Raw genomic sequence first — 11176 nt, 5'->3', positions numbered from 1 at the left:
TGTTGCGGTTGGTTGAGCAATCCACGGTAACGACGTCGTTTTGTGTGTGTTTTTGTTTTCTTCTTCTTCTTTTTTTTTTTTCTTGAAAATATTTGTTTTTTTCCTTTGCAATTCATAATGTAAATTTTTTTTTAAGGTAAACGTAGCTATTTCATTAATTCATAACATAAAACGTATGTACATTATTCTAACATAAAATGTATTATCCTACTTCAAAAGTTTTATTATTTTAATCCATAATGTACATTATTTTAAGTTTTTAACTCTTAAAATTCAAAAAAAAAACTATTTTAGATCGTGGTCTACACAATAATTTACGGATCTTTATACCGTGGACCCTGGTGCGAAACAACACCGTATTCGGATCTCATTACAGTTTTTTTAAAATAAAATATAACTGTAATTTGAACAATAACAAAAACAGTGACGAAGAAGCAAGAACAAAAAACACACACAAGTTCATTAGATCACAAAAACATGCACGACAAAAGGTGAATATTTAAACAACATTGTGAAATTTGAAAAACATGAAACATAAGAGATAATACTTGGATTTGTATTATGTGTATCCTAACATTCGAATGCACAAACGCATCACAACCTTTGTTACTAACATGAATACACAGAACGGTTGCCTAGAATACACAAAATATTGACACAGAATACATATAACTCATCCTCCTAACATTCGAATGTACAAACACATCACGACCTGTGTTACTAACATGAATACACAAAAATAAATAAATAAAATAATTGTCGAATTAGACTATTTTAAAAATAAGAAATAAAATTATAAAAATAAATAAATAAGTTTTGATTGGCGGTTCAAAATCGAAATTGGAACCGAACTGAACTGATTTATCAAAATAAGTGTTTGATCATTTTCACTATATATGACTGCGGTTCAGTTCTGATTCATGGTTTAACAATTATTTTATTTTATTTTTTTGGTTTTGAATCATTACCATAATCGTCTATACTATTTCGGTATGATTGCTACAGTGTCCGGTTAGGTTCGAACCGAATCGTGGTTATCCATACATATAAGAAATAATTTATTGGAGAAGAAAAATAAATGAAATAGTTATTTTTAAGGGTAAAAATATCAATTTAACATTACAGAAGGGGAAAACCGTCACTTTAATAACCGAGGGGAAATAATGCTATATACATATAACATAGGAGGAAAAAACTTCATTTTTCCTATAAACAAATACTACGGTGTAAGTTGTAACAAGGCCAATAGTATTTAAAAAATTACATTTTTCTAAAATGTAAAGCCAATAAAATCAAACCTCATTGTCCATTTGGGGTGCGCTCGTCGTTCCGGTGCTCCGAAATTTGCCAGGCTATGGCTTTGTCGGGTTAATCGTCCCCGTCCATCTCCCTGCTCCGCCTCACTGTTTGGTCAGTGGTCAGTAATTGCTTTCTCTACTGTTCATTTTCATCAATTGCTAAAATTGTACTCTGCAACTTCAATTTTAAGCCTTCCACATGCTTGTCTTTGTGAAGTTGTTCTGATTAGTTACAGTATGCATTAGATGAGCAATATATGTGTGTCTGTAGTGGATGGATTTGTATGATCTGAGATGAATTTCATGATTCCTTACGATGATGGTTGTGATTCTTGAGTATTGATATGATATCCTGTGTTGACTTGCCCGGTGTAACGGACATCAGTTTTGTTGGCAAAAAACCGCTTTTGAAATCATGGTTGTCTCGGGAAGAAATGCTAATAGACACTTCTTTTGAGTTAAATTCATAAAACCCTAATACATCATTTGGAACATGGATAGATCACAGATAATCCTCACACATAGATTGTCGTATTGCATCCTTTTAGGGGAAGTCTGTCAATTTACTGTAGTGAGACAAGTAATACCAAAGTCCCAAACCATTGTGACAATTCACAATTTGCATGACATATATTCCGGGCTTTCAATCAAATGATGCCACATCAGGAGGAGAAGTTTGTAGTGGAAACATATGAGGGATATGTAGTGTTGATCGAATAATATACTTATACTTAATACAGACACGTAGTACCAAAACCATTGTGACCAATTTGCATGACATGTATTCCGGATTTTCAATTATTTTGATCCTTTACCCTCTCCCTTGATTCTTAGCAACAGCTATGGACTCAAACATTGCCAAATTCATTAGCACCACCCAAGGAGATGAGTCTTTTAACTTATAAGGAAATTGAAAACCTTTGCCAATTCATTAGAATCTAGGTGGATTGGATGCTATTAATAGATAGGCCAATTTAATGATGCATCTATTGTATTGCCTAGAAGGTGGAAACTGGAAATCCATACTATTCATGCTCTATATAGGTTTGGAGCTTATCATTTCATGTGCTTTAGCATTAGATTATTGATAAGTCCTAAAATGTATGAACAAATATATAAAATATGATTATCATATGTAATTTATTTCGTGCACACATTTGAATAATATTTCTTTTGTCTTATTTTATTTGTTTAGTTCAATTAATTTGACTTGATTGTAGTTATTTTTAACTGCTCAAAAAATTATAATTAAAAATTGTTAAAAATAAGTAATAAAGAAAAAATTTATTTTGACCGATGAATAGTAGATTTGGCTGGTAAATGTAAATATTGATGGTACATGTTGGGTAAATTCCTTAATGTTAATAATCCTTATATAATTCACATGAAGGCCCAACTGCCCAAGGGTTCAAGAGTCCGGCTCATGAAAGAACTAGATAAGAAGTAACGACCATAGACACGTGTCGTCCAGGGAGGGGAAGTAAAGTAGACGGAGATCGTGAGAGTAGAGAATAAGCTTGCTAAATTATACATAGTAGTGCCAGACCACCTTCTTTCCTCTCATTAGTCGGGGCTTAAATATAAATTAAAATGTATACCCTAAACTAGCATAGTGGTTTAACGTCTGACCTCAAGTTATAATTGGAACCAATAAGATAAAAGTAAAAATTTCACCTCAAATATCATTAGAGTTGGACTCCTTTTAAGTTGGAGTAGGTTTTGTGTTGGACTCATTGAACACACAGTAAGCGGGGATCGATCTTTTGGGCAGAAGCTACGGAATTGCTAAGCAGAGGGTGACGTAATCTCCGGCAGCGTAAGTTTATTTCTAGAAGCACCAACAAAAAAAAAAAAGAAGTAAAATAGGGATTTTGACTAAAAGCCTACTCGTATTTACATTTTTAGTGATTCTTGAAGTAGGAAACTAAAGATTATGATTAGTGTGATGTAAGTTGTAAAAATATGTATTGTGCAAAAATAGTGGGATTTTTATGTTTCTTGGATGAACAGTTCAGATATCCCAAGTTTCACAGATTGTTTCTTGTTGGGTTCACATGAGGAATGACCTTAACGGGCCGGTCGAAGAGGGCCCAAAAGTTATTATTGGGTTAAAACTTTATTTACAGCCCATATCAATGAATTTAGGTTATTTCCAGGCTTTACACAAAGTATTCACTCTCTTGAGGTAGATATATCCATAGGCAAATTATTGCATGGACCATTGACCCATTGTCCACAGCTGTGTGGACCAAAAATAAAAAGTACATTATTTTTGTACTGAAGATACATTATTTTTGTACTGTAGGTACATTATTTGATAGTATATATCAAATAATGTACATCCAGTACAAAAATAATGTACTCTAAAATAATATACCTACAGTACAAAAATAATGTACTTTCAGTACGAAAATAATGTACTTTTTATTTTTGGTCCACACAGCTGTGTGGACCATGGTCCATGCAATAATGATTGATATTCATACTTTTTAGTGAATATACTTTGCAGTTATACTAGAAAAAAATATACAGCGTCTCCACTGAGATTCAAACTCACCCCCTACCTCCTCCCCGACTATGGTGTGGTCACCCGCCTGCTTCCTCCAAATGGCTCGAATTATGGTGGGATCGCCCAACTGCCTCTTCCGGCCATGGCGTGGCTGCTCGCCTGCATCCTCCAATTATGGAGTGGTTGTCTACTTACTTCCTCCCGCCGTGGTGTGGTCGGTGACCTACATCCTCCTGTCTAAGTTGAATCTCTCCGTTAATTATTTTTAAATCATAATTGATTTTTTATTAAAATTGTTTTTTTTGTGAGGAAAATTTATTTTCTGTTATGAAATCAAAGGAAATTGCAAGCAACAACAAGAATGGAGTGCAAGAACAATAACAAGAAGAATTGCAAGAGAGAATGGAGAGAAGGGAATTTCTTATTAATCTCTTCAATAGGCACATTTACAAATGAAGTACATAGGCCTATATATACGCAACAACATTAACCCTTCGATACTCCAAAGGACACTTGAGTCTTCATATGTCCAGAAATACAATAATTGAGATAATGGCCACACATTATTATTATATTCATAACACTCCCCCTTGGCCATTATCTTATCATATCCATGTCTCGTTAAAAACCTTGCTAGAAAAACGCTGTGGGAAAAACCTAGCCAAGGGAAAAAGAGTACATGATATGTCTAATTATGTGATGCACTGGTTGGCTCATCAAAAACCTTACGCTAAGAAAACCCAGTGGGAAAAAACTTAACTAAGGGAAAAAGAGTACAACCATAACCCCAACATAAACTTCAGGGCATAATATTCATGATTCATTATGCTCCCCCTGAAGATAACATTCTACAAATCCTTTATTTTAAACTTCCAAAATGTAGAGGGATTTTGTAAACAATCATGTTCAACTATCAATGGGGTGAATATATTTCATAATAATTGCGTGACTCTTTTAGAGCTCACATGGGTATAATATCAACATCATAATGTCTAGTAAAAAATTTTCATAATATACTCATTCATTAGTGCAACACGATTTTTATTGTCTCCTTATTAGATAATGGGTGTAAATTATAATACAACCAGTTTTGGGACTTGACATCACGGGGATACAATAATAATAGTCAGTACCCAAGTAACCCATTATATAATGGCTTGTCTAAATAGCCCATCAAAACCATTTATTGGCTAACTGTTGTATAGAATTCCATTAAGGAAATACTCGATCATTAAATCGAGATAATACTTAGCTTTTCCAAGCTTTTCATTTCAAAATCTCCGTCTTTAGATATGAGCTAATATCATTAAGCTTTTTATTTATTTCATTGATGTTTATACCATCAATATTGACTGAGATAAGTTCATTAGTAACTCTTTATTGAACACACAATGGTACAACATATTATTCCTTCTTCACGAGGATAATAACTCCATTCGCAACTCTTTAAAGAGTACATAATGACACATAATATATTCATATTCCCTTCTTCAGAAGGGAAAATACTCAGTCTGTTTCAGGTCATATATAGACCTTAAAATCCATCATGGATTTCTAAATATACTGTCCAATGACCCATCTTTATGCGGTCATGACATTTATCATATATAATCCAATGACCCATCTTATGCGGTCTTGATATTCGTTAACTGCATATTATTAACTGCCAATGATATTAATAAGCGAAACTTATTGCCATCCATTTATACTAGATATGTGAGAGTATATCAATTATGGGTATCTGTGTAAACCCATGAGCTGAGAGTATATCAATTATGGGTATCTGTGTAAACCCATGAGCTCCAAGTATATCAATTATGGGTATCTGTGTAAACCCATGAGCTCCAAGCCTCGCTTTTATCACATCATATCATTATTCTCTTTCGCCAAGCCTCGCTTTTATCACATCATATCATTATTCTCTTTCGTACCAACACCTATTCAATGCATCATATCATTATTCTCTTTCGTACCAACACCTATTCAATGGTGTGTAAACATAATTTAGAGAATAGCGAGCTGAGCTTTTTGCCTTCCTTAATTGTTCCTTTTATTTATCAAATGATTAGGCCAATTCTCGTGCCTAACTCTGGATCCAGATAGAGCAATTTATACAGGCAAGTGCCTAACTCTGGATCCAGATAGAGCAATTTATACAGGCAATTGAGTTACTCTGGATCCAGATAGAGCAATTTATACAGGCAATTGAGTTGTCGACAACATTTTCATAAATTTTCTCCCATAACCATAATAATTCATGGCAATTTTAAAATCAACTAGATGATAAACATTTCCCATCAATATTCAAATCTGGTCGTTTCGCATCCCAGTATTAATTATTTGGTGCACCACTGGGTATTTCGTCCTTTGACGAATGTCTCTTAAAAACATCATTTATCAATAGGTATATCAATAGATATACATTTGGCAGATATTAATTATTTACTGAACATTCAATTCAATCAATCTAGTATGTGGGTTTTTGAAGATCCTTTCATTTTTATGAAATTTTCTCGGCATTCAATTTTCAAAATAATTTGGGCTTATATCTCCCCCTAATGACGTGAAAATGATCTTCATGCAGTCAGCGTATCAAATAATCTCCATATAATGGGCTCTAGGTATTTATACAATACATGGATATTTATAATCAACATGTATACATAGCTTTATTTAATAGCCCGTAGAGATACGCAATGATGTGATAATAAAATAGACTGCATATTAATAAAACACAGATAGATTTGGAAAATATTTACCACGTACTAGATGTAAGGGGTATGTCAGATTTCAAAAAACAGTATTATATCGAATTTAATCTCACCAATATATAATTTCAATTTAAGCATGCTTCGTATGGGAGACTACTGGTTGACATATATACGATGTCCTATATATTATTTCAAATCTGACATTTCAATATTTAGCCCAAAGTGACCAATCACTCAATTCATAATTCAAAATATTCTGGGTCTTTAAATCGCAATATATGATATACTCAAATATATGCAATCATATAATGTATATGACCAAAAAGATAAAACATATACATAATTTAAGAGCAATAATTTGGCAAACCAAATTGGAATTATGAGTAAGGTATATAAGATTCCGCATCATCTCATAAAATTCCAAAATAACTTTAATCAAAATTAAAACAATTAAAGTGAAAGTCATTTTACTTATATAATAGGATGTCAATCCATTTTCTCAATTTATGAGAAATCATCATATCATTATCATCACATATTCAGGATGATCTATTCAATCTTGCCAAATCTTAAAATTATTCAAATCAGTAAACTTTTAGTTTACAATAAGATTGATTTCAATGGCACTCATTCCAGTGCAATATAAACATGAGGAAAAAACATGGGAATTTTTCAATACACATTTCTTCCCTGATATTGCATTTGTAATTCAAAAGAATTCTCAATTCCTTTCTTTTATAGTCTCAACATGACATTCGTCATTACAAACATTCAAATTCAATAAATTTTTATGAGACTTCCGAGGGAACAACGCATTACAATTTTCAATAAATTTGTTCCTCCAGGCAATAATATATTGGCTTATTAATAGCTTTCAATCATTTCATACTACCAAACATTGTAGTAACAAATTCCTCATGTTTTCAATGTGCAGCAACACTTTGCACTTGCATTGTATGTGTGGCTCCACTATACACAACACATACATTTTTCTCAACTTTCTTGATCCAATCAAGAGTAATGATGTATTCATTTGCTTCTTTGAAGCATATATCCTTCAAGGATTAGGCATCACATGAGTTATCAAGATTCACATCCAATATGATATTTGGAGATAGCATATGCCAAACAAGCATAATACAATTTTATCCTATGATTTTCATATCAAAATAACTTTCATTTATAGCATATGGAATAAACTTTATGGCCTATAGCAAAATATTTATTATGCTAAATTTTATTTTATGCTAATTCACACGGCCATAGCACAAGAGAGCAAATTGTGACACAAAAATAATGGTCACCTAATGTTCATAGCATTTACCATACAATATAGTAATTTCTAAAATGCTCATCATAGTATTTTATATTTCAATCATGCTCTCAAAATATAATCATCAATTAGATGCAAGGATATAAATCATATTTTTATCATGCCATAATGATAATTTTAGGGAATATGATCATGCCAAATATATGACAAGTGCACATAATAATCATTTGCACATATTATGTACCAAATATTCATACCATATACCATATACAAGTATCTTATACCTATTATCAAATAAAGGTACTAAGAATACGAAGTTTCGAATATTAAAGGGCAATAATGCACCACCCTATACATACGCATATACTAATAAATATTTCAGGTATATGTGAATACGTATGCGCACACTCGTTCAGATACATACTATGGTTTCATGTGAATGCACTATGCAAGATGTTTCACAAATATATATTTTAATTCACATATACCAATTAACATATAAGATTAATATATGTGAATACATAGTTACCCAATTAACATATAAGATTAATATATGTGAATACATAGTTACATATCCATAACCTGTAATTAATATATGTGAATACATAGTTACATATCCATAACCTGTAATATTTGCATGAATTCACACTTCACAGTATAAATAACCTGTAATATTTGCATGAATTCACACTTCACAGTATAAAATGTTTATACTCTTTGTGATAAATATATAATTTTGATTCACATGAATATATATATACAGTATGTAGGCATAGATAATGGCAAACCTTATCGGAGTATGGTCAAAATCTTCGATATTATATTCCAGTATTTTATTTCCTGTTTGCGAGCTGCCATACTCGATGCAATATAGTAGCTCCTTGCTGCCACCAAATAAACAAATATATATTAAATAATATATGTCTATATCTACGGAGTAATAGTTTAGGAGACAGTCAAAAGTAGGCTGCAATATTTTCAGCCGAAAATTGGGGTCAATAGCATCATGTGACACCCTTTCTTTGTTTTCTTCTCTTTGTCTTTAATTTTTTTTTCCCTTTTTCCTGTGAAACAAAAAACAACACTGCAGTCATTCTATTTTTCTTTCTTTACCACCAACTCCACTTTCTTTATAAAATAATTTTCATAGGGAAGGAGATTAGCATTTAGCAGTATATATATATATATATATATATATATAATTATTGGATAATGGGAAATGATCGCCGGGAGAGAACCAGCTGCAGGTTCGCCGGTTGAATCATCGACGAAGGAGGAGTCCAGCCGCACTTCGTCGTTGTGTCACCACCGCCGGAGGAGGTCACGATAACCATCTACGACCACGCCGTCGGTCACCGGAAGAACTCAAGGCCGCCGGTTCACCAACAACACTCTCGTCGACCGGTCAGATCACGGGAAACGATCGCCGGTGAGAGAGGGAGAAGACCACGCCGCCGGTTGATCTGGCAGCTGTATAGTCATCGCCATCTGGGCTGTTTCGCCGGCGGGAGAAGGAAGGGAAGAAGGCAAAGGTGCTGGTTGTTGATCCGCCGATAAAGAGGTCGCGGATCGGTCAGGCTTTCGCCGTCGTCCAGTCACCATCCGAACTTTCGGCGTTCTTCCCAACACACCACCGTTTACCGCTGCTATGGTCGGTTAAGCTCTCCGCTTCTAAACACACCATCGACTATCGTCTACAATCATAGCCGCCGATCCGAAATAAGGGATGAACCCAGAAATGGAAACTAAGCCTTAGAGATGAATCTAATGTTGAAACCACTTGTTGCATCCACGGCTCCCCTCTGTGTCTGTCTTTGTTCATTTGTTCCAGAACTCAGAAGAGTAATTGAATACAAGAGAAATTAAGCAAATTAAGCTCACTCCTGATTTTCACTCACTCTTGGACTCCTGAATTTTTTTTTGAACTCGACTCCTGAATTTCATCATCTTCAAATCTTCAATCTTTTATTCTTCTTCATCAATAAATCTGGTAATTTTTTTTATTTTCTTTTAGCTTTGAATAATTACTGTTGGAAAAACCATTCAATAAAGAAAGGCTTTTTGACACTCTTTTTACTACTTATTTATTTTCCCTATTTTTACGTATCAAAGTCTGAACTAATCTTTCCTTGTCCGCAAGTCTTGATACATGACTGCATTCAAGATCTAGTTTTCCTTATATTTAGCTGATTGTGTGGTCTAAACACTATTGTTTGTTGGAGCCTGACAGTATAAACGCAGTTTGTGTAGAGACAGAGAAAAAACACACATTCTTTCATTCTCCTTCTTTCATAGTGTTTATAGTCTGAGCACAACATAAAAAATCTGTGTTGCCTGTCGAAAGCTTGCCGGCCCGTCACCGGAAATATTAAGCTTTTAAGGTAGTGTTTTATCAACACGCCACAGATCTTTGTTATTAGCTTTTTCTGAATTTAGTTCGTCTATCCTTGCAACACGCTTCTTTTGTATCCATATGCTCAACGGCAGTGTAGCAGAGAAGTATTTTACCCAACAATTACTTTGTAAACAAAACACCCACTTACTCTACTAATCGATCTATTATCTCCACTTCAACAGACAACAGTTCAACTCTCAATTTTATTGATTCCTATTTTGTTTTTTTTTTTTTTTTGGAAGGAAGCAGCCGAAAAAGAGGAGAAAAACTACTTTTCTTCTTCTTTATTTCGTTCAGCATTTCAGCAGGGAAGCAAAGAAATCATCTTTCTTTTTGCTTCATTATCCATTTTTTGCCAGAGCTCATTTTTACAAGTTTACCTTGCTCCTGCAGGTTGCAGTGGCTCATAATTGAATTTTTATTAAAATTGTTTTTTTTTTTTGTGAGGAAAATTTATTTTCTTGCTTTTAAAAAAATTATTTTGGTGAGGATAATTGTAACATTTTTTTTTAAACAAAATGTTACAATTATCAACCGTTAAGCCGATTAGGCAGCAAAGCACGGTCGATTATTCGCTTAAATATCGGAATCAGTTATGGAATTAAAAATAAATATATATACAATTAATAATTCCCCGAGAGTCGAATTGAATCCCCCGGTTTTTCGATTTCCGTTTTGCAGTTACCACCGCCATTCCTCCGCCCCTGCTAGTAGTAGTAGTGACTGTTTGCAACCACCGCCATGTTGATGTATACTGGCAAGCACCCGAGGAACGTGTACGGACGCATCCACATAGCGGAGGATTGCTGGCAAAAGTTCTGCAAGGAGTCGGCGTTCGCGCTCTACACTCCCTTCATCGTCTCTTTGGCGTCGGGGAATCTCAAGGTCGAGTCGTTCAGAAAGTTTGTCGCACAGGACGTTTGTTTGCTCAAGATATTCGCTAATGCGTCAGTTCTCTTTCTCTCTTTTTTTTTTTTTTTTTTTTTTTTT

The 11176-nt window shown here is 33.8% G+C and overlaps 1 protein-coding gene across 5 annotated transcripts in view; it reads left to right on the top strand.

The window, feature by feature from the left end:
• Positions 1 to 8737: 8737 nt before the first annotated feature.
• The window catches only part of LOC115997009 (bifunctional TH2 protein, mitochondrial-like), a 4985-nt gene continuing 2546 nt past the window's right edge, over positions 8738 to 11176 (top strand). The window contains exons 1-3 of one of the 5 annotated variants that reach the window (XM_031236453.1): positions 8738 to 9781; positions 10436 to 10579; positions 10868 to 11133. In XM_031236453.1, the coding sequence (XP_031092313.1) occupies positions 10928 to 11133 (206 nt within the window). In that variant the 5' untranslated portion in view covers positions 8738 to 9781; positions 10436 to 10579; positions 10868 to 10927. The other 4 variants (XM_031236452.1, XM_031236454.1, XM_031236451.1 and 1 more) reach the window with 4 other exon arrangements.

The sequence above is a fragment of the Ipomoea triloba genome, chromosome 11, assembly GCF_003576645.1.
Source record: "Ipomoea triloba cultivar NCNSP0323 chromosome 11, ASM357664v1".
NCBI lineage: Eukaryota > Viridiplantae > Streptophyta > Magnoliopsida > Solanales > Convolvulaceae > Ipomoea > Ipomoea triloba.
Note: the sequence above shows the minus strand (reverse complement) of the source record. Positions and strands in the feature narration are given on the sequence as shown.